Below are 24,505 nucleotides of genomic sequence, written 5' to 3'. Positions count from 1 at the left end.
GGACACCCTGATTGGAGACTCCAGAATCTCGTCCCATTCCTCTTCTTGCACATCAGGGATGAGCACCTCCCACTTTCTCCTAATAGAACTAATAGATTCAGTTCCCACTGATAACATGTATGTATGTATATAAAGAGGAGATAAGGCCCTGAGGACCTTGTGAGTTAAGAATTCCTATCAAAAAGGGAGAGACTAGATAGCACAGCCCACACCCATATAGCGTATATGTGACTGAAAAGCCAATATTAGTTGGAGATAAGGGAAAAATTGGGATACCATATTTAGCCTGTATTTGCTTATTTGCTCAAAGGACATTAAGGTCCCTTGATCATACAAATCGCCCACCAAGGAGACATCATATAGAATCCAGAAGTCAGTAGACGGGTGGTTTAACAGCATCGGGAAATAATTGTTGTTCCACAAGGGCATTTCAGCTAGGAAATCCTCAAATCTGATAACTTAATTTGTCTCCAGACTGATCGTGCTAGTTGGAGTAGGGGCAATAGACGAGAGACACTAATTTTTATCAGACTCCAGGAAACCCAGGGGGCAGTCACTCCGTGCAGCATGAAGTAAATGACTCTCAGAATTGGGTAAATAGTTATCAGGCGTCCATTTACTCAGTGCTTTAACATGCCCGGCTAAATAATATATAAAAAAGTCCGGTAATGTCGCCCCACCCCCCCTGTTTAGGTCTCTGCAGGGTAGACAGCCTGACATTTGGGCCTAGTTTTCCCCCATGTAAAAGATGTAGTTTGGGAATTTAAATTTGCAAAGAAGGACTTCGGTATCAACACAGCACTGTGTTGAAGAGAATAGCTAAGTTTATGAAGCAATATCATCTTGATCAGATTAATACAACCGGCTACAGATAGTGGGAGTTTACTCCAAGCTGCAAATTTAGTCTTGACTAGTTCCAGCAGTGGGTAGATATCTGGGTGGGTAGATATTAAGTTGTAGGTCAAGTTTACTTCATTTAGATATGTTAATGCCTAGATATTTGAAATTAGATACAACAGGAAACAAGGGAGAGGGGTAATAGAGCAGACTTCTCCCAGTTTATAAAGAAGTCAGAATATTTACTAAATATATCTATAGTGGCAATCACTTGTGTCAGTGTCTCCTTCACTCCATCCATAAATATCACAATGTCTTCAGAATATAAACCAATGGTGTCCACACGACAGGCTATATCTATACCTCTGATAATCAGGGGAAGACCTTATGCGTATTGGAGGGGACACCCTTGACGTGTTCCCCTATATACAAAAAATGATTCAGATATAGAATTATTCACAATTATATGAGCTCCGGGTTTCATATATAGTACGCCAATCTACTTTAAAAACTTATCATTGAAACCATCTCTCTGTAAACATGCAGACAGGAAAGGCCACTAAGAGTCAAAGGCCTTGGCTGCGTCAAGCGCCGCCAATGCCCAATTCTTATCTGGTATTAAAACTATATTGAACCACCGACTGAACTCGCCTAATATTAATAGAAGTACTGTTACCAGGCATAAAGCCAGTCTGGTCTGGATGTATGGGGTCCAATATGATCAAGTTCAATCTAGTGGCTAGGACATTAGTAAAGATTTTATAGTCTACATTTACTAACGATATGGGGCGGTAGGATCCACATTACAAAGGGTCCTTCCCCTCCTTCTCAAGTACAATATTATTTGCCTCGTAAAAGGAATTGGGCAAAGACCCTCCTCCCCAAATCCCCCGAAACACTCAGCAGAAGTGGTGCCAGTATATCCCGATGTTTCCTGTATAGTTCAATGGGGAATCCGTCCGGCCCAGGAGCCTTCAGTGATAGAATCTTTGTGATTTCAGCTCTGCAGGTCACTATTTTGCAATTGAAGTGTAGACATTCAGGTTTAGTTAAAAGGGCTGAACAAAAATATCTTGTGAATTGTCTTCAATCACATCATCAATAAACACTAGTGACCCAGTGCCGCTGGAAGCCATGAATGCCCATGCCATCACACTGCCTCCACCAGGTTTTACAGAGGAGGTGGTGCGCTTTAGACGATAAGCTGTTCCAAGCCTTCTCCATACTTCTTCCCATCATTCTGGTACAGATTTATCTTCGTTTCATATGTCCAAAGAATGCTTTTCAATAACTGGGCTGGCTTCTTAACATGTTTTTGAGGCAAAGTCTAAACTGTCGTTTAGATTTTAAAAGCCGATTAATGGTTTGCACCTTGTGGTGAACCCTCTATTTGCTCTTCTCTTTATGGCAGACTTAGATACTGAAACACCTACTTCCTGGAGAGTGTGTCCTTTACTTGGGTGAATGTTATAAACACTTTTTTCTTCACTATGGAAACCATTCTGTGATCATCCACCACTGTTTTTCATGGATGTCCAGGCCTTTTTGAGTTCCCAAGCTCAACTGAGCGCTCTTTTTTTCTGCATAATATATCAGACTTTTGATTTGCCACTCCAAACATTTCTACTAGCTCTCTGATGGATGTTTTTCCCTAATCATAGTCTAGTCTATTTCTTCTTCCATTGAGGGCTCCTTTGGCTGCATGTTGTGGGTTCACAGCAACAACTTCCAAATGCAAATATCATTCCTGAAATCAGCTCTAGGCCTTATACTTGCTTAATTGATGGATTAACAATGGATTAGACCACAAAGGCCAATAAAGCGCTTTTCAGATAATTTTTCAATTACTTCAGGTCCCTTTTTAATATGTAGCTGTCTTTTTTAAAGTTGTAATTCCTAAACCCTTACTCCAATTAGGATGAGGATACCCTCAAATTAAAGTTAAGAGTCTGCAGTTTACGTCCATATTGATCATATAACTATCTTGAATATGCTTTGGTAAACAGCTAGTGATTTGACAAGATTTGTTTTTTTGTTTTTTTTTTACATGATTTGTGATTTCCTTTGTTTCATTTGTATATTGCTGTTCTTTAGCTGCTAATTTTTGTTAAAAGTTGTAGTTTTACAATATACACTGTAGCCAAGATATTAGTAATGTGTCAATGTTTTTTTATTACTCATTCTCCTTACCAATCCAATCTCAGAACGACTCTCCCACAATCCATAAAGGGCTTGTCTTGCTACCCTTTCAAATTCTAGATCTCCTGTTAAGCGACTCAGTGTTGCAAACTCGACGATATAAGTTCCAACACCAGCTGTGCAGGTCACTGGAGTCTCTGTAGGGTTAACACCTCTCAGGAGGTTGACCGTCCCATATGGCATTCCAGTCTGTGTATCAAAAGCTGCAAGGGAAAATAAAAAAGGGATCTAAAGACATTTCATAAGATATGTATATTGGAAGGGATGAATAACGCTAAGAATTCCCATTAAAGAAATTCTATTATATAGTCAGTAAGCTGAAGAAACGTATGCTCTTTAATAAATATGGATTTTCTGTATAAATATATGGAATAAAATGAATCCTAAGGCTATGTGCACACATAGCGGAACTCTCGCGGAAGCTACCGCGAGAATTCCGGAATTCCATTCAACGGGAAAAAATATCGCATTTTAAATTCCTGCCATTTTCCCACGGAAAAACTATTGATTTGCAAGCGTAATTAGCTTGTAGAATGCTAGCGTTTTCCAAGCGATCTGTAGCATCGCTTGGAGAACTGATTGACAGGTTGGTCACACTCGTCAAACATTGCAGCCTCAGTAGTAAAAGATAAAATGTAAAAAATAAAAAATATTGTTATTCTCACCTTCCGGCGTCCCGCGCAGCCTTCCCGCCTCTCTCCACGGTCCCAGTAATCCTTTGCGCGAATGACCGCGAGATGTCGCGCTACCACGAGATCTCGACGTCATCGCGGTCACTTTCGCAAAGGATTACTGGGACCGGGAGCGTGAAGAGAGGCGGGAAGGCTGCGCGGGACGCCAGAAGGTGAGAACAACAATATTTTTATTTTAAATTCTATTTTTTACAGGGATATGGTACCCACAGTCAGGAGGACAGTCTCCTCTCCTCTGGACCGTGGGTACCATCCGCAAATGTTCTGCTTACTTTTCGCATGGTGGGCACGGCCACATGCGGGAAGTGGAACAATGCAATCCTATGGGTGCGGGATCGCCGCGATTCCGCTAAATTAATGAGCATGCTGCGTTTTTTACCGCGAAGCGATTCCGCCGCGGAAGAAACCGCAGCATTAGCACAGCATTGCGGAATCCCATAGGATTGCATGGGATGCTTATTTTTTGCGTTTTCGCGGCAAAATCGCTCGTTTAAAACCGCCGCGAAAACACCATGATGTGTGAACTCAGCCTAAATATAAAGAGGTGTCTTACCTGGCAGAGAAAATATAGGTTTACATTGTGGCCAATCAAATCAATCAACCAACTATTTAAAAGGGAGTGGGTCACACCCAAAATGTATATTAAACTATCAGTACAGTGATATATGGGACTTCGTCCCCATAAAAATCATACAAGCACTGCACATTTTAATGGTACAATATCTGAGTAAACTACCTACAATTCAAAGGCAAATGAGGGCGCTATTAGTGCTCTCATGGCATAGCCAAGGGCTCTGTGCACAGTTCTGCCCCCTGAATTTACATTTTGGGGACTTACCCCCACTTCTGACTCACACCATTTGCTTTCCCACTCTCAGACTGCGTATCTGCAGGGCTCGTTAGAGGGTCAATATTGACTTTTAGGATTGCTACTTCTAATAGGTGGCACTCGAGTTCTAGTTCTCATCCTCTCAGACAAGACAATTTGCAGATTTCCCAGAAAAGAATTTCATGGCTTAAAAGTCTCCTCACCTTGGCATGTGAGGCTTGACATGTCACTCTCTGCAAGGAGAAAGGTTACCGCTTGGATAATGATCAGACGCCTCTCACCCAGCCAAACCATATATCACACTCTGTACTGACGAAGGGCAGTACCCCAAAACACAGTTACAAAATGAGAATCTAGTTTGGCTTTTATCCTAAGTCAAGTGGCAAGAGTCAATATTGACTTTTAGGAATGCTACTTCCAATAGGTGGCCCTAGAGTTCAAGTCCTCTTCCTTTCTAAAGAGACAATTTGCATGTGTGGACTGACTCTGCACATGCACACGTTGTGGGCAGCGACGTTCTCTTCCCTGGGTCCTCTCTGCAGTTGCCTCTCTCTACACTGAGAAAATGTAGCGAGCAGGGGTCGCAGAGAGGAGCTAGGGAGCAGAGCAGGTAGTGCTTGCTCTGGGCAAGTGAACACTGTCAATCAGAAGTACGATAGGGTCCCAAAATGCAAATTCTGGGGGCACAATAGCCCACCATAGCCTCCTCATTACAAAGCTAGTATATTTAGAGGGGCTATATCCCCTATATCACTGTATAGATTGTTTTATATCTGTTTTGGTGGGGGCAGTCTCCCCTTAACATATAATTTGAATGCATGTGCTGGAGCGAACATTTGAAGAGAAGACCCCCCCCTCTATAACAGGGTTGTTCTGATGAAAATAATCCTTTTACCAAAAGGTGTTACTTATTTTCTTGAGCTTTCTACCTGGAAGAAGTTTCCTGGCCGCATCTTCTGCCATACGCAGTAAAGGGCCAGAACACGGCCAACCAGGTTCCAGCTCAAGGCCAGCCTTCTTCGACAGGAGGTGAGCAGACAGAAGCCCCCCTACCACTGAAATGGAAGTAATGTCAATTACAGCATGAAATATCGCCACAAACATGACATGCTGTGATAGTATTAAGTTACGTACCGGTAAAGGTATTTTTCGGAAGCCCATGACAGCACCACGAGAGAGGGGATCCGCCCTTCAGGAACAGGAAACCTACAGATACAAAAGGGCAGCACCTCTCCCACATATCAGTTGCATTACAGAGCTTGAGAGGCTACCATGGTTAGTGGCACAGCATATATACAACCTATCTATTCTATTTACAATTTTTTATACCATCTCCCACATAAGGTAAAATCGTGAAACAATCTTCTAAAGGAGTGCACCCCTATACGTGAACAAGGGAGGGAACTAAGGGTGCTGTCATGGCCTTCCGAAAAATACCGTTACCGGTACGTAACTTAATACTTTATTCGGACTTCCATGACAGCACCACAAGAGAATTAGAGATGTAAACTAATTTAGGGAGGGACTACAGCCTGCAGCACCCTTAGCCCGAAGGTGAGATCTGAGGAGGCACCCATGTCTAACCGATAGTGGTTAAAAAAGGTTGAAGGAGATGACCAGGTGGCCGCCTTACATATCTGGTCAATTGACACTCCAGATCTCTCTGCCCAAGATGACGCCATGGCACGAGTGGAATGCGCCCTCAAATTCTGTGGAGCCGGACCGCCACCTGCTGTGTAGGCAAGAGAGATAGCCTCCCTAATCCACCTTGCTAACGTATGTTTTGATACTCTACACCCTTTCCTGGGACCTTGGAAGGATAGAAATAATGCGTTCTCCTTCCTCCAAGGATCCGTGGCTGATAAATATTTAAGTAGGCATCTCTTAACATCTAACGCTTGAAGTTTTTGTTCCTTAAGATTGGTCGGATTAGGGAGAAAAGGCGGCAAAACTATCTTGTGTCCTGTGAAAGTGTGATGCTACTTTGGGAAGGTATGCCGGGTCCGGCCTTAGGATTACTCTATCCTGTAAGAATTCTGTATAAGGGGGCAATCTGGAAAGGGCCTGTATATTGCTTATTCTACGTGCTGATGTTATCGCTATCAGAAAAGCTGTCTTAAGTGATATAACCTTTAGTGAAGCCGAATCTAGAGGTTCAAATGGTTTTTCTGTCATGGCTGTAAGGACTAAATTTAAGTCCCAAGGTATACATCTATCGTTGTGTATGGGTCTCAATCTAGCAGCCGCTTTTATGAATCTCGCCACCCAATAGTCGCTGGCAATTCCACATGCAAATAGGGCCCCCAAGGTTGAAACCTGTACTTTTAACGTACTTGTGGAGAGACCCAATTCGAGACCCCTCTGGAGGAATTCCAGAATCTGTTTTGTTGGTTTTCCATCCTTGACAAACTGAAAAGGTGGACAGGAACAGCCTCCAGGTCCTGGGATAGATATTTGTGGTAGTTTGTTTTCTGCTTTTCAGGAGGGTATCAATTACATTTTTGGAGAAACCTCTATCCTTCAATAGTGTCCTCTCAAACACCACGCCGTCAAATGGAGTCCCGCTACCTGTGGGTGGCTGACTGGCCCCTGGTAGAGGAGATCCGGAAGGTTCGGTACTACCCAGGGATCGCATACCGACATGGTCCTCAACCATGCGAACCAGGTCCTTCTGGGCCAGAAGGGGGCAATATGACCCTTGCTCGATCTTCCCTGATCTTTCTTACTACCAGAGGTAAGAGGTTTAATGGTGGAAAGGCATATGCCAGAGAGAAGTCCCATTTTATCAGGAGGGCGTCCACTGCCAGTGGATTTTCCCTGGGATTCAGAGAGCAGAATGTTTTTTCCTGTTTTCTTTGGTGGCAAAGAGGTCTACCTCCAGCCAACCCCACTTGCGGACAATCAGGTTGTAAATGTCAGTGTTTAAAGCCCATCCTCCTTGCCTTAGGGCCCTGCGGCTTAGAAAGTCTGCCTTCATGTTGTCTTTCCCCCTGGTGTGGAGCGCAGTTAAAGATTGAAAATTTTCCTCGGCTATCTGAAGGAGACGTTCCACTACCCGCATCAGGGCCTCGGAGCGTGTTCCACCTCGGTGGTTGACATAGGCTACTGCTACTCGGTTGTCCGAGAGGATCCTCACATGATGACCCTGTAGGTACATAATGAGTTTAACTGCTAACTCAATCGCCAACAGCTCCCTCTGGTTAGATGAGGCCTCAACATCGGAGACCCAGTGTCCCTGTACCAGTATGTCCCCCACATGGGCCCCCCCAACCCAAAGGGCTAGCATCTGTGGTTATTATGCGGGTTATCTGTGTCACCCAGGGCACCCCTGAGGATAAGTTCTTGTCATCGAGCCACCACCTAAGAGATGTAAGAGTCAAAGGGCTTAGTGATACCTGACCCTGTAGAGACCCCCCCCTAAGGCCCTGCTATTAACTAGGACGTCTCTCTGAAGGGTTCTATTGTGAAATTGTGCCCACCTGACTGCTGGGATACATGAGGTTAGAGGTCCTAACAGAGACATGGCTTGCCTGAGGGTCATGGAGGGTCTATTAATTGCCCGAAGTACCTGCTGTTGTATATGTTGTAATTTATCTGATGGCAAAAGACACAGCTGAGTTTCTGAATTTAACAGTAAGCCTAGAAACTTTTGGACGTTTAGGGGCTGAAAAATCGGGATTTCTAGTAATTTATCCACCTGAGGCTCTCTAGTCTGGACTTAGCCTTCTATATCTGGGATAGACAATGGTCCACCGAATTCCCCACAATCAAAAAATCGTCTAAATACGGGACAATCAAGATATCTGCCTCCCGCAAATGAGCCATGACTTCGCCCACTATCTTCGTAAATACCCGGGGCACTGCTGAGAGACCAAAAGGAAGAGCTTTATACTGAGAATGACGGATTATCCCGTCTATTGAAACCGCCACTCTCAGGAACTGCTGGAAGTCTGCGTGGATAGGCACATGATAGTACGAGTCTTTCAAATCCACGACTGCCATAAAACACCCTTCAAACAACATCTTTATTGTTGAACTGATGGATTCCATCTTAAAGGTGCGATTAACCAAAAACTCATTGAGGAAACGTAAATTAATAATGGTCCTAAATGTTTTATCCGGTTTTTGGATTAGGAATAAGGGAGAGTAGAAGTCTCTACCTCTCTCCAGTTACAGAACCTCTACCAAGACGTTTTTCAGGCACAGGCTCAAGACCTCTGCTTCTAAAGCAGCTTGTTCAAGGGGCGAAGATCTTAAGGGAGTTGGTTTAAAGGTATCCCGTGGAACATAACTGAACTCCAACCTGAGCCCAGTGGATATTACGTTCCGTACCCAGTCACTATTGGTGATCTGTAACCATGCTGGGAGGAAAGCTGACAGACTACCCCTCATGGAAATTGCCAGCCATTGGCTCGGTTTCTTTCGTTCTCGAGACGAGCGCCTGAACATGAAGCCCGTACCTCTTCTTCTACCCTCTCATCTGGGACGGTCACTATTAGGGCTCATACTCACTTGTGAGAGACTCGCACGATTCTCGTGCGTGTCTCTCGCATGAAAACCTGGCACTGCAATCGGCACTTGGACCGGAGCGTGCGGCTGCATAGAAATACATGAAGCTGCACGCTCCGGTCCCAGTGCCAGCAGCAGTGCCAGGTTTTCATGCAAGAGACTTGCACGAGAATCGTGAGAGTCTCTTGCAAGTGAGTATGAGCCCTTAGGTGAAGGATTGCGCCTTCTCCCCTGACCGAATCTCCTATTGAATGGACGTCGGTAGGATGCGGACCAAAGATTCGGGAAATTTTTCTTATCGTGCCCGGCTTTCTCAAGTAGCTCATCCAGGACTGCTCCGAACAAATATCCCCCTCACACGGGATAGTACACAGTTTTGCTCTGGATTGAATGTCTCCCTGCCAGCACTTTAGCCACAGGGCTCTACGAGCCGCATTAAAAGTCCTGCTGCCCTGGCGGCCATTCTCCTCGCATCAGCAGAGGCGTCCGCTAGGAAGGCTGCGGCTTCCTGGATTACTGGTAGGGCCCCAAGAATTGTCTGTCTAGACGTTCCCTGTTTTAACTGCGACTCCAACTGGTCCAACCAGATCATCATAGAACTGGCCGTACATGTTGAGGCTACTGCTGGTCTTAAGGAAAGGGCTGCCATCTCCCAGGTACTTTTAAGGAAGGTATCTGCCTTCCTATCTAAAGGATCTTTAAGGGACCCCATGTCCTCAAAGGGTAGCGAGGATCTTTTTGATGCCTTTGCGATTGCCGCATCTAATTTGGGGGCCTTGTCCCAAGTGTCCACCGTCAGATCATCGAAGGGGTATCTACGCTTGAGGGCTGGTGGCAGCGAACCTCTCTTATCTGGTTTCTTCCACTCTCTGCGGATTAGATCTTGAATTTTTTCGTTCAAGGGGGAAGACCCTTCGCTTCCTCTGCTCCAGTCCACCGAACATGACATCCTGCATGGATAACTGAGGCTTAGGGTCCTCCACCTCCATTGTCCCTCTCACCGCTTTTACCAGCTTGTCCACCCGGTCAAGTGGCAGACAAAACCGACCAGAATCTTCTTCCTCTGAGGAGGATGAGGGGGATGAAACATGGGAGTCCTTACTTCTCCTCCATTCTACCGAGGAATCAGACTCCACAGGGTCCCCACCCCTTAAGCTCTCTGGTTGGGACAGGGATTTCAGGGTTTCCCTCATCTCTGCCCTGACTATGTCCTTTAAGCTTGCAGCTACGACGGGCGATTCTTCCGCCACTGTCTGCTGGATACAGGGGGGACACAACCTTTTGGGGCACGAGTCCTGTAACGGGCATGCACAAAGTGCGCATTCTCTGTGTTTGGTTTTACTTGTGGCTTTCTTCCCCTAAAATAAAACAGAGGAAGGCCCCGTCACTGAGTGAACATTCACGTAGATCATTTACCAGTGCCACAATTAAGTACCGGAGAATGAGGGGGATTTTTCTCAGCCGATGCTCCTGTTCAACTAGAGGAGCCTTTATGACTGGATTGGTCACTTCGTCCCGCACGCTCCATACTGTCACGGGACTCTCTCTTTTGTTTGACCTGCCGAAGGTCCTCCAGGGGGGCAGAGAAGATTGTCGCTGCTGCCACCATTGCTGCTGCTGCTCCTGATTGCTCTCCATTACTGCGTGCAATACTGTGGCCAAGGCATGGCACCCATCTAGGGTCCTGCCTATATACCCCTCCTCCGGACAGTAGATTTCCTCCTGCCGCGCCCTTCCCCCCCCTAAAAGGGCCCCCCTCCCCAGCTGACGCCGCTACTGGCTGGTGGACCGGCGCCTCCCCGATGGGCGCTGCCATCTTGGGTCCTCGCGCCTGCGCAGTGGCGCTGCTGACCCAGAAGCGCCCACAGGCTCCGCCCTGACGTCACCACGACTCCGACGTGACCAGGAGTCACGCGGGACGCCCGGGCGTTCCAATATGCAGCGCTCCCCGGTCCTCAGCATCCCTGCAGCCGCACCGGCCCCCCTGACCACCGCAACCGCGCCGCCGGGAGACCCCCGGGGGGCATACTCACCGGCGGCTTTCCTATGGAGGCGGACATCCTCCGGACGCCACTCCCTGCTGCACACGCCACTGCCGAGCCGCCCATCCAGGGCCGCCGTGGCGTCCTCCAGGAGCTCCGCACCAGGCCGAGGTAGGAGACCCCCCCCCCGCTACCTGCACCGGCCGGACGGCCTGGGATCCATTCTGTCTGTAGGATCCCGTCCCCTCAGGAACAGGAAACCAACTGATGCGTGGGAGAGGTGCCGCCCTTTTGTATCTGTAGGTTTCCTGTTCCTGAAGGGCGGATCCCCTCTCTCGTGGTGCTGTCATGGGAGTCCGAATAAATTACACATAATTATATTTATCTGTGTAGCAAAGAGAAGCATAAAAGATAACTTTAGGCAATAGATCACTGGTCATCCAGTGACAACATCTCTGCTGGATATTCATCTCAGCTTTATAATGGGTGTCAGGGTTCTTGTAGATAATGCTATAATGACTGAATTAGTGATAGGGACTGCACATTTCAATAAATCAGGTGTAATTCTTGCAAAAAAAAAAAAAATCAATTGAAAAGTAAAAAGATAATAGTTGGGATAAAACAAATGAAAAAACAAAAATTGAACCTCGGATGTTGGTCTCAAACACGGAAGCGTTGACGTCAATATCAAAATCCACAGTGTCCTGTAGGACAGTCACTACTCTCTGGAACTCCGAGCTATTCCCAATAATCTGTAACGTCAAAATCAGAAAAACACACTCTCATACCGATCTGTAAGATGAGAATTTGTAACAGATTGACAAATATTGCTCATAATAATTTCTGAAAAGGCAGCAGTGGATGTGCAGCAGCAACAAACAATACATTGCACCGCCCGGGTGAGAAGCATTACTGACCCAAGATTCACCATTACTAATTTAGCTGCCACTATGGCATAATCCCAATTTGGGTGAAGTATCAAACTTAAAGGGTTTTTCTGTCTGGGAGCATAAAGGGATCTGATGCATAGAACAATTATTTACAAACTCTATCCTTAAAAAGTTTCAACAATTCCATGAGGAATTCAATATATTGCGCAGAACTTTTTACCAATGCCTACAAATCTGAGCTGCTCTCCCTGCAGAGTCGGGTCTGATGGATCTTGGCATACATCATCCCCTAATAGATGTTATTGCTTCTACAGGTCATACAAAGGGTTTAATTACTATCATATATACAGTGGGGAAAAAAGTATTTAGTCAGTCACCAATTGTGCAAGTTGTCCCACTTATAAAGATGAGAGAGGCCTGTAATTGACATCATAGGTAGACCACAACCATGAGAATCAAAATGAGAAAACAAATCCAGAAAATCACCTTGTCTGATGTGGTAAGATTTATTTTGCAAATTATGGTGGAAAATAAGTATTTGGTCACCTAAAAACATGCAAGATTTCTGGCTCTCACAGACCTGTAACTTCTTTAAAGGGAATCTGTCACCTAATTTTTGGCCTATGAGATGCGGCCACCGCCATCAGGGGCTTATCGACAGCATTCTGTAATGCTGTAGATAAGCCCTCGATGTAACCTAAAAGATAACAAAAACAAGTTAGATTATACTCACCCCGGGGTCCGGTCCAGGCCGATGGGTGTCGTGATCCCGTCCGGCACCTCCCATCTTCTAGCGATGACCTCCTCTTTCTTACTTCTGTCGCGGCTCCTGCGCAGGCGTACTATATCTGCTCTGATGAGGGCAGAGTAAAGTACTGCAGTGCGCAGGCCCTGGACCTCTGACCGGCGCCTGTGCACACTGCAGTACTCTGCTCTGCCCTCAACAGGGCAGATAAAGAACGCCTGCGCAGGAGCCGCAACAGAAGTAAGAAAGAGGAGGTCATCGCTAGAAGATGGGAGGTGCCGGACCTGCGACACCCATCAGACCGGACCGCCCCTCCCCGGGTGAGTATAATAAAACTTATTTTTCTTATCTTTCAGGTTGGATCGGTGGCTTATCTACAGCATTATAGAATGCTGTAGATAAGCCCAGAAAGGCAGTGGCAGAATCTTATAGCGGCCAAAACAGGTGACAGATTCCCTTTAAATCAAATTATTTTTATTGAAAAACTCCAAATAGAGAATTTCCATTTTTCAAATAACATGAATGACATAATTCCATAGTATAAAACAAAGTACCTTAACTTTAGCTTCCTATCCCACTCTAAACCCAAATCCCGACATTCCAGAGAGGACCATTTCATTTTCAGAGCAGTTCTAGATTAAAGGAGCATAAAATTCATAGAAGTGGGGAGAAGGAAAAAAGAGGTCTAACAATTAAGGGAAAGATTAAAAATATTCTCTCTGTAATTAGAAGATTTGTGGGCCGCCCTAGAGTATCCAACCAAGGACTCCATATTTTTTGAAATTTGCCAACAGAGTTACATTATTGATAGTCTCCTGTCTCCAATAAGATTATATTATTCCTCCTGCGTTGCAGTTCTCCAATAGTTGGAGGTTGTGTGTCTAACCAATGAAGTGCAGGAAGTTTACGTGCTTGAAATAAGATACGCGAGATACCTATGAATAGGGGCAAGTCAGGAATCCAGTCCATCGTCAAATAATCCCAATATACATATACTGGGATCTGTTAACTATTTCACTCCATACACCGTTTTTTTATCAAGATGATCTCATTCCAAAATTAGCCTGTGTCTTCATTCCTACAAAAAATGTGTCTCATCAATCCCACACCTAGGGCATTTTGCATCATGGTGATATCCTTGTTTGTGCAAAAAAAAACAAAAACAAACAAACAAACAAACAAAAAAAAACAAAACAAAAACAAAAAAAACTAGGAGTCTCCATTGCTCCATCGTGATATAATAAACGCGCTGCTGTGACAAACGAATCCAGATATAGTTATAATACACTCTGGTGGTTTATTCAACACGTTTCAAAGTCTTCTTCAGGAATATTACCAAAGAGACATGTCTCTGTGGTAGTTTTCCTGAAGAAGTCATAGACTTTGAAAACACATTGCAAAAATTTCTACATTTGTTTTTTTTCAGTCAAGATGGGGTGCAGAGTGTACATTAATGAGAAAAAAATGAACTTTTGAATTTAACAAATGGCTGCAATGAAATAAAGAGTGAAAACTGTGAAGGGGTCTGAATACTTTCCATACCCACTGTATGTTCACGCATGGCTGAGTTGAATGTGTATTCTGCCAACTAGAGGCTGAAGCCTGTACAGCGCTAGATCCTACACTCAGCCATGATCCAGTGTAGAGGACTCTCTGAGCAGATCACATCGGTAGCTGTGTTGCAATGGGAATGTCAATATGTATTACATCAGTATGTGCCATAATAGAGGTTGAGCTAATAACAGCTCCACAGGTAAATACCCACCAACAATGTGTCCAGGGCATCAATTAAAGTCAAAGAAAAGCTGAAATAAAAACAGAAAAACAGTGAGTTTACAACTTACTCAGAGACCTATATGGCGTTATTCAGCCCTCGTGTATGATGTATGGCTTTGGGCAATAACATTTTGTGTTATACTAGCAGAATTAATACACACGTATCAGCTACAGGGGCGCTGTCTGTGTCAATCTCCTAGATACTTGCATATATCAAAATGGCTCTTGACATCCAACTTGCTATTGTAATTTTATGGACAAGTTTAGTGTCTATGCTGGGAACTTTCCAGGGGAAAATACTAAGCCTGGAAAACAAACCTGATGTTAACCCCAGCGTTAGATGGGGATGTTCCTCAGCCCCCATGTCTGAGCACGCATGCTTATTAACATACGAGTGTGGCATAAGCTAACAGACACAAAGTGCCACCTACCGTAAAGGTAACTTGCCATCTGATTCATGCTGCCCGAACTGCAGGAGCCATGATTCAGGTCCAGGGAGCACGATCGCAGCCAGGTATATTGTGCACTGAAATGCTTCGGTGGCCAGACAAGAATAGCCCAGCGCTGCCCCCTCCTGGCTTCACCCAGCACTGCTGCAGGTGATTTACAGGTCTCGCTCTATGTCAATCACTTGGAGTGGCGCTGGGAAGAGGTGGCAGGAGTCAGCCTAGCGTCGTATCTGGCTATAATCCCGGTCGGGATTGTGAGATCATATGTATCACACTGGCTGGGATCATGCACCCAGGCTTGGATTCATTGTGCTTGGCATTTGGGCAGCATGAATCAGATGACAGGTTCCCTTTAACATGTCCGATGTTTGCTTTCGCAAAGAATGGCGGGACAAACACACTGCCATATACACAATAGGCTGCAATATCTAATGTGTAAGGAGGCCAAATGCTGCTCATTATTAATGCAAGAGAATCAACCATCAATTAACTCCGAAATTTCTCATACTTTATCTTTGGCTTTCTGTTCATGTGAACATAAAACAACCCAAAGATCGAACATTGCACAGTTTATTATATATAAAGGGACGTTGGTGATGTACATTGTATAGTAGTATTGGTGCCAAGAGCATCAGACGGTGCCAGTTATTAGGTCATAACAAGTGAAGTTTTTAGGGGGTCAATCTTCCTATGCAAAACAAGATATTAAAAAAAAAATAAAATTAATTGCACACACACACTTTATATACAGTATATATTATATATAAATATATACACATACATGCATATACACACACATACACAGTTGTGGCCCAAAGTATTGACACCCCTGCAATTCTGTCAGATGATACTCAAGTTTCTTCCTGAAAATGATTGCAAACACAACTTCTTTGTTATTATCTTCATTTAATTTGTCTTAAATGAAAAAACACAAAAAGAATTGTCCTAAAGCCAAATTGGATATAATTCCACACCAAACATAAAAAAGAGGGTGGACAAAAGTATTGGCACTGTTCGAAAAATCATGTGATGCTTCTCTAATTTGTGTAATTAACAGCACCTGTAACTTACCTGTGGCACCTAACAGGTGTTGGCAATAACTAAATCACACTTGCAGCCAGTTGACATGGATTAAAGTTGACTCAACCTCTGTCCTGTGTCCGCCACATTGAGCATGGAGAAATGAAAGAAGACCAAAGAACTGTCTGAGGACTTGAGAAACCAAATTGTGAGGAAGCATGAGCAATCTCAAGGCTACAAGTCCATCTCCAAAGACCAGAATGTTCCTGTGTGTACCGTGCACAGTGTCATCAAGAAGTTTAAAGCCCATGGCACTGTGGCTAACCTCCCTAGATGTGGACGGAAAAGAAAAATTGACAAGAGATTTCAACGCAAGATTGTGCGGATGTTGGATAAAGAACCTCGACTAACATCCAACAAGTTCAAGCTGCCCTGCAGTCCGAGGGTACAACAGTGTCAACCCGTACTATACGTCGGCGTCTGAATGAAAAGGGACTGTATGGTAGGAGACCCAGGAAGACCCCACTTCTTACCCCGAGACATAAAAAAGCCAGGCTGGAGTTTGCCAAAACTTACCTGAAAAAGCCTAAAACGTTTTGGAAGAATGTTCTCTGGTCAGATGAGATAAAAGTAGAGCTTTTTGGGCAAAGGTATCAACAAAGAGTTTACAGGAGAAAAAAAAAAAAAAGAGGCATTCAAAGAAAAGAACACGGTCCCTACAGTCAAACATGGCGGAGGTTCCCTGATGTTTTGGGGTTGCTTTGCTGCCTCTGGCACTGGACTGCTTGTGCATGGCTTATGAAGTCTGAAGGCTACCAACAAATTTTTCAGCATAATGTAGGGCCCAGTGTGAGAAAGCTGGGTCTCCCTCAGAGGTCATGGGTCTTCCAGCAGTACAATGACCCAAAACACACTTCAAAAAGCACTAGAAAATGGTTTGAGAGAAAGCACTGGAGACTTCTAAGGTGGCCAGCAATGAGTCCAGACCTGAATCCCATAGAACACCTGTGGAGAGATCTAAAAATGGCAGTTTGGAGAAGGCATCCTTCAAATATCAGGGACCTGGAGCAGTTTGCCAAAGAAGAATGGTCTAAAATTACAGCAGAGCATTGTAAGAAACTCATTGATGGTTACCGGAAGCGGTTGGTCGCAGTTATTTTGGCTAAAGGTTGTGCAACCAAGTATTAGGCTGAGGGTGCCAATACTTTTGTCTGGCCCATTTTTGGAGTTTTGTGTGAAATGATCAATGTTTTGCTTTTTGCTTCATTCTCTTTTGTGCTTTTTCATTTAAGACAAATTAAATGAAGATAATAATACCAAAGAATTTGTGTTTGCAATCATTTTCAGGAAGAAACTGAGTATTATCTGACAGAATTGCAGTGGTGTCAATACTTTTGGCCACAACTGTACATACATACACACACGCTGCATATAAAAGCATTTAGAGAGTTTAATTATCCACTAATGTATTTATTACGGATGCTAATTACAACCCTACATAAAAACATGTTACTAGTCCTAAACTGATGATTGAATCAAAAGCGCAATACATTCTTACCACTACATACATTGTTCTGATAGTAGAAAATCATTAAAAAAAAACCAAATAAACAAACATCTTCTTGGATGAGAGTCACTACCTCACCTCCCCCACGTGTCCTGTCCGTCACACGTCAGTGGTCTCAGCTCATCGTATGGGAATGCGTTGTCCAGGTAGTTGTTGTAGGCATGATAAAACATAGCCTTCACCCTATTCCTAGACAGAAAGGTCCACAGTAAATGGGCACTGACTGCAGCTCGTCATCACACTATTCATACGTACGTACAATCAGCGGCTCGCGCTATTTTATACACAAAAATAAAGCCAATGTTAACAGATACAGGATTTGGAAAATGGTATTTTAGAGACATTAAAGGCTAATGTGCTGCTTAAAGCCGAAAAAGAAGAGTACAGGTACCGTAATTCTTTTGAACCACTACCCAAAGATATGTCCAGGAAGAGGAGACGTAAGGTGGTCGCACTGTATGGGTATAGTAACACTTAGCAATCATGTTGCATCTTTAAAAAAAAAAACAAAAAAAAAAACACAACGAGATATATATATATTACTAGCTGAAGAGCCCGGCGCTGCCCGGGCATAGTAACCAACTGTGTTTAGTTATAGCAAATTATTATTATCCTCCATCCCATAGTCGAGTGCCCATATACCCATCACACATCCTCCATCCCATAGTCGTGTGCCCATATATAGCCATCATACATATCCTCCATCCCATAGTAGAGTGCCCATATACCCATCATACATATCCTCCATCCCATAGTCGAGTGCCCCTATACCCATCACACATCCTCCATCCCATAGTCCCGTGCCCATATATAGCCATCATACATATCCTCCATCCCATAGTCGAGTGCCCATATACCCATCACACATCCTCCATCCCATAATCCCATGCCCATATACCCATCACACATCCTCCATCCCATAGTGCCGTGCCCATATACCCATCACATATTCGCCATCCCATAGGCCCGTGCCCATATACCCATCATCCTCCATCCCATACTCCCGTGCCCATATACCCATCACATATCCGCCATCCCATAGTCCTGTGCCCATATACCCATCATACATATCCGCCATCCCATAGTCCAGTGCCCATATACCCCTCATACATATCCTCCATCCCATAGTCGAGTGCCCCTATATCCATCACACATCCTCCATCCCATAGTCCCGTGCCCATATATAGCCATCATACATATCCTCCATCCCATAGTAGAGTGCCCATATACCCATCACACATCCTCCATCCCATAATCCCATGCCCATATACCCATCACACATCCTCCATCCCATAATCCCATGCCCATATACCCATCACATATCCGCCATCCCATAGGCCCGTGCCCATATACCCATCACACATCCTCCATCCCATAGTCCCGTGCCCATATACCCATCACATATCCGCCATCCCATAGTCCTGTGCCCATATACCCATCATACATATCCGCCATCCCATAGTCCCGTGCCCATATACCCATCATACATATCTGCCATCTCATAGTCCCGTGCCCATATACCCGTCATACATATCCTCCATCCCATAGTCCAGTGCCCATATACCCATCACACATCCTCCATCCCAGTCAACCATTATGACATCATAATGAGGGGCGGGGCTTGATACACACTTTTTCCCCATTATGTAGATAGGGGCAAAATTGTTTGGTGAATTGGAACGCGCAGGGTTAAAATTTCGCCTCACAACATAGCCTATGACGCTCTCGGGGTCCAGACGTGTGACTGTGCCAAATTTTGTGGCTGTAGCTGCGACGGTGCGGATGCCAATCCCGGACATACACATACATCCATACATACACTTGAGCTTTATATATTAGATATACAGTACAGACCAAAAGTTTGGACACACCTTCTCATTCAAAGAGTTTATTTTCATGACTATGAAAATTGTAGATTCACTCTGAAGGCATCAAAACTATGAATTAACACACGTGGAATTATATAATTAACAAAAAAAGTGTGAAACAACTGAAAATATGTCTTATATTCTAGGTTCTTCAAAGTAGCCACCTTTTGCTTTGATTACTGCTTTGCACACGCTTGGCATTCTCTTGATGAGCTTCAAGAGGTAGTCACCGGAAATGGTCTTCCAACAGTCTTGAAGGAGTTCCCAGAGATGCTTAGCACTTGTTGGCCCTTTTGCCTTCACTCTGCGGTCCAGCTCACCCCAAACCATCTCGATTGCGTTCAGGTCTGGTGACTGGAGGCCAGGTCACCTATTTTATCTATTTTTTTTTTTAAGCCCACTGTGAAATTGGCATCAAAATAAGACTAGCTATGAAGCTGTTACTGAAGTTTGTTTCTACAGCAAATTGCCCACAATCCGTGGATGTGTATACTGGCAGCGGGCTAGAGAGATACATTTACGAAGTACCCCGATGAAGTTTTTTTTTTTTTTTTACTAAACCTGTAGATATGTGTGTAGTTTAGTGTGTATTATTCACCTACTGCTGTCTTCTCCTCTTCTCAGTGAGGCCATCTGGGTCACTGTGTGTCTCTTAAGCCTATGGAGTCTTGTCCTGACACGCATTAGGCTTACACTGTATAAGGCCTGTTTCACACATCCGTTTGTCACCATCAGCCAAAAAAAACGGATCCGCCATTTATCTTGGTTGATCCGTTTTTTTCCCCATTGACTTTCATTATCGGCGGATTTTGACTGATGGCCGTCCGTTGCATCCGTATTTCTGCGGATCCGCCAAAATTTTGGCATCCGCTGAAATCACCGAACGGACAATGCAACTTTTTTTGTTGTCCGGATCCGTATTTTCCTCTTTTCCAACATGTTTAACCCTAAATCCAATATCTCTCTCTCGCCTCCACTCACCGCGACATCGCCCGAGATCTCGCCTCCACTCACCGCGACATCGCCGGTAGTCATTTTTTCTTTTCTGCCACGGTTCCTTTAAAATTCCGAGATCGACGGATCCTGGCGCCCCAACGGTCCGGTGGCTCCCGTTGGTGTTTCATCGCTCACGGATCCGTTATCCGCCATTTTAGCGGCTGCCAACGCACAGGAAAAACGTAAGTGTGAAACAGGCCTAAGCAGTTTCCAGACAAGACCAAGCGCAGCATGTCGCGAATACTCTGGAATCACTGATAAGTGGGCAGAATGACGCTAGATACCAAAGAGAGCGGTGGTAGGGGAGTATTTTAACACAAATGCTACACATTTAGTAAAAAAAAACAAAAAAAAAAAAAAATCATCCTATCTCCAATATACAGCTTCTTAACTATGATAAGGTGGAGATAGGATGATTCCGCCAGATAGACGGGGGCTTGAAGCTGGATGTGACAGTAGTGATTGATGCGAGAATACCGAATGGGGGTAAGGTGGGGACCCCTGGATGTAAGTATACTGCCTCAGTGGGATGTCTATGGGGAGGCTTTGGCTGTCATTATTCCTGTAATGGGGGGATCTGGCTGTGGCTTGCGAACCTCTCTCAGAACTGAAGGTGAATCTTAGGCCACGTTCACCTGTTCAGTATTTTTCATCAGTATTTGTAAGCCAAAACCAGGAGTGGGTGATAAATACAGAAGTGGTGACGTGTTTCTATAATACTTTCCCCTTATTGTTCCACTCCTGGTTCTGGCTTACACATACTGAGGTAAAATACGGACCAAATACTGGAGGTAAAATACGGACCAAATACTGGAGGTAAAATACGGACCAAATACTGGAGGTAAAATACGGACCAAATACTAAGTATATGAATGTGGCCTTAAAGGCAAGACTGGTTGGGGTCACTAGTGTAAGCATACCCTTAAGAGGTCATCTGCAGCACTAGATAGACAGTCTCCTCTCCTCCAGGCCGTGGGTACCAGCCAAACATTTTCCACTTTGCGCATGGTGGGCATAGTCACATGGGGAAAGTAAGCGGAACCATGCATTCCTATGTGTGTGGAATTCCCACGATTCCGCAAACAGAATGAGCCCGCTGCATATTTTTTCGCGAAGTGTTTCTGCAGCGGAAAAATACGCAGCATTAGCACAGCACGTGCGGAATGCCATTGAACTCAATGGGTTGCTTATTTTACGCGTTTTCGCAGCGGAAAAAACGCATAAAATCCATGGGAATTCCGGACGTGTGCACATAGCCTAAAACTACTGATCTCTGCGGTGCCAGCAGCCCGGCAAAGTGTAGTGTTACCCTGGCACTTGTTCCTACGCTGTGGGCAACTTCAGAGGAGCGTGTACAAGCACTATCCGAAAGCACAGTGCATGTTTGGCTGGTAATCTAGGCAATCGGCTGGAAAAAATAACATTAGAAATCACCTCCATTCTTGAAAACAAAGAGGATATTTAATGACAAGTAAGTCGCTTTGCAATTTTACCAAAAATGGAAGATGAGAACCTCCCTTAAAATACCTTTCCAGGCCTCTCATAACAGCTGTCTGTGGTGTTGCCGGGTCAAAACTGCTAACAGATTATCAAAGTACAATTTTTTGCTAGCAAAAGAAAGAAGTCTGAGAAATAATGAAATATTCTAATGCAGCTAATTAGCAATTTACAGCAAAACGCTGCAGATTCACGAAGGCGCCCAAGGCTAGAATACAGACAGAACCGAGGAGTCCAGGCTAAAATACAGACAGAAGCGAGGAGTCACACAGAGGCGTCCCAGGCTAGAATACAGACAGAAGCGAGGAGTCACACGGAGGCGTCCCGAGCGAGAATACAGACAGAAGCGAGGAGTCACACGGAGGCGTCCCGAGCGAGAATACAGACAGAAGCGAGGAGTCACACGGAGGCGTCCCAGACTAGAATACAGACAGAAGCGAGGAGTCACACGGAGGCGTCCCAGACTAGAATACAGACAGAAGCGAGGAGTCACACGGAGGCGTCCCAGGCTAGAATACAGACAGAATCGAGGAGTCACACAGAGGCGTCCCAGGCTAGAATACAGACAGAAGCGAGGAGTCACACAGAGGCGTCCCAGGCTAGAATACAGACAGAAGCGAGGAGTCACACGGAGGCGTCCCGAGCGAGAATACAGACAGAAGCGAGGAGTCACACGGAGGCGTCCCAGGCTAGAATACAGACAGAAGCGAGGAGTCACACGGAGGCGTCCCGAGCGAGAATACAGACAGAAGCGAGGAGTCACACGGAGGCGTCCCGAGCGAGAATACAGACAGAAGCGAGGAGTCACACGGAGGCGTCCCAGACTAGAATACAGACAGAAGCGAGGAGTCACACGGAGGCGTCCCAGACTAGAATACAGACAGAAGCCAGGAGTCACACGGAGGCGTCCCAGGCTAGAATACAGACAGAAGCGAGGAGTCACACGGAGGCGTCCCAGACTAGAATACAGACAGAAGCCAGGAGTCACACGGAGGCGTCCCAGGCTAGAATACAGACAGAAGCGAGGAGTCACACGGAGGCGTCCCAGACTAGAATACAGACAGAAGCCAGGAGTCACACGGAGGCGTCCCAGGCTAGAATACAGACAGAAGCCAGGAGTCACACGGAGGCGTCCCAGGCTAGAATACAGACAGAAGCCAGGAGTCACACGGAGGCGTCCCAGGCTAGAATACAGACAGAAGCCAGGAGTCACACGGAGGCGTCCCAGGCTAGAATACAGACAGAAGCCAGGAGTCACACGGAGGCGTCCCAGGCTAGAATACAGACAGAAGCCAGGAGTCACACGGAGGCGTCCCAGGCTAGAATACAGACAGAAGCCAGGAGTCACACGGAGGCGTCCCAGGCTAGAATACAGACAGAAGCCAGGAGTCACACGGAGGCGTCCCAGGCTAGAATACAGACAGAAGCCAGGAGTCACACGGAGGCGTCCCAGGCTAGAATACAGACAGAAGCCAGGAGTCACACGGAGGCGTCCCAGGCTAGAATACAGACAGAAGCCAGGAGTCACACGGAGGCGTCCCAGGCTAGAATACAGACAGAAGCCAGGAGTCACACGGAGGCGTCCCAGGCTAGAATACAGACAGAAGCCAGGAGTCACACGGAGGCGTCCCAGGCTAGAATACAGACAGAAGCGAGGAGTCACACGGAGGCGTCCCAGGCTAGAATACAGACAGAAGCCAGGAGTCACACGGAGGCGTCCCAGGCTAGAATACAGACAGAAGCCAGGAGTCACACGGAGGCGTCCCAGACAGTTATTACACAAAGTTATAGAAGTAATGAGCTCATGGTGGGAACAGTCAATGAGCCGCAAGTGTAAAGGTCATATAGAAAGAAGCATTACTACTGCTAACCCTATAATCACCTCTGAACGGCCATCTGCCCCACAGTCAGTACACACCAGAATCGCACACGTCTGCATTGTGCGGAGCCGTCAGCTCACACTGGTCACTCCAGCCTCCTGAGAAACAGGTGACCGCTGGCGTCCAGCCCTTCAGGTAGCTGACAGGACTCTTACCTGTACTCCGCCATATCTTCCTGTGTGATCGGGCTGTGTCTGGCATTATGACCGGGCAGAACAGCAGCCAGCACCCCCACATACACAAGATAGACCAGCCCGATCATTACATCATAAGCCACTGCTTATGTCTGCTCGAACCATTATGACATCGGCTCCGCCCACTTCCTGGTTCGGCAATGTGAAGGCTGCACCGCGATTGGTCCATGTAGCCTCACCTACATAAGGATGACAGGTCACTCACAGCCATCTTTCTTTCTGGTGCGTCGTCACGCGCAGATATCCGTGTCACGTGGTACATTGGTAGCCAGTAGCCTGGCCTGGAATATTGTTGGCTGAAGTTTAGCTGTAGAGACCACGTGATCAGTCATGCTGGTCTATATGTGGTGTAAGTACACCTGCAGGTCAGGAAGCACCTGCTCCCCCGAGCGAGCACACGGGCGTTTCCTCACTTAGTTTCATTTTCTCTGGCTTTATGGGTTATAGAAATGTGATAATAATGGGGTAACAGCAGCACCGTGCTACCCCCACAACTAAGAAATGATAACCTCAAGAAAACAGCTGCTGCCATTGCTAGGGCGAATAGGGGCACTAAAAACACAAGTGATCCAATT

The 24,505-nt window shown here is 45.6% G+C and overlaps 1 protein-coding gene across 3 annotated transcripts in view; it reads right to left on the bottom strand.

Annotated features, from left to right (window-relative positions):
* The window catches only part of EDEM2 (ER degradation enhancing alpha-mannosidase like protein 2), a 41,107-nt gene extending 16,874 nt beyond the window's left edge, over nt 1-24,233 (bottom strand). Inside the window, exons 1-6 of one of the 3 annotated variants that reach the window (XM_073559417.1) lie at nt 24,110-24,233; nt 17,574-17,684; nt 14,449-14,488; nt 11,695-11,800; nt 5,487-5,612; nt 3,028-3,239 (exon numbers count right to left, since the gene is read on the bottom strand). In XM_073559417.1, the coding sequence (XP_073415518.1) occupies nt 3,028-3,239; nt 5,487-5,612; nt 11,695-11,800; nt 14,449-14,488; nt 17,574-17,684; nt 24,110-24,192 (678 nt within the window). In that variant the 5' untranslated portion in view covers nt 24,193-24,233. Of the gene's footprint in view, nt 1-3,027; nt 3,240-5,486; nt 5,613-11,694; nt 11,801-14,448; nt 14,489-17,573; nt 17,685-23,738; nt 23,869-23,891; nt 24,090-24,109 lie in introns of those variants that run through there. The other 2 variants (XM_073559416.1, XM_073559418.1) reach the window with 2 other exon arrangements.
* Between the last annotated feature and the right edge of the window lie 272 nt (nt 24,234-24,505).

This window comes from Dendrobates tinctorius, unplaced genomic scaffold (genome assembly GCF_039654945.1).
Source record: "Dendrobates tinctorius isolate UK_male_01 unplaced genomic scaffold, ASM3965494v1 ptg000270l, whole genome shotgun sequence".
Taxonomy (NCBI): domain Eukaryota; kingdom Metazoa; phylum Chordata; class Amphibia; order Anura; family Dendrobatidae; genus Dendrobates; species Dendrobates tinctorius.
Note: the sequence above shows the minus strand (reverse complement) of the source record. Positions and strands in the feature narration are given on the sequence as shown.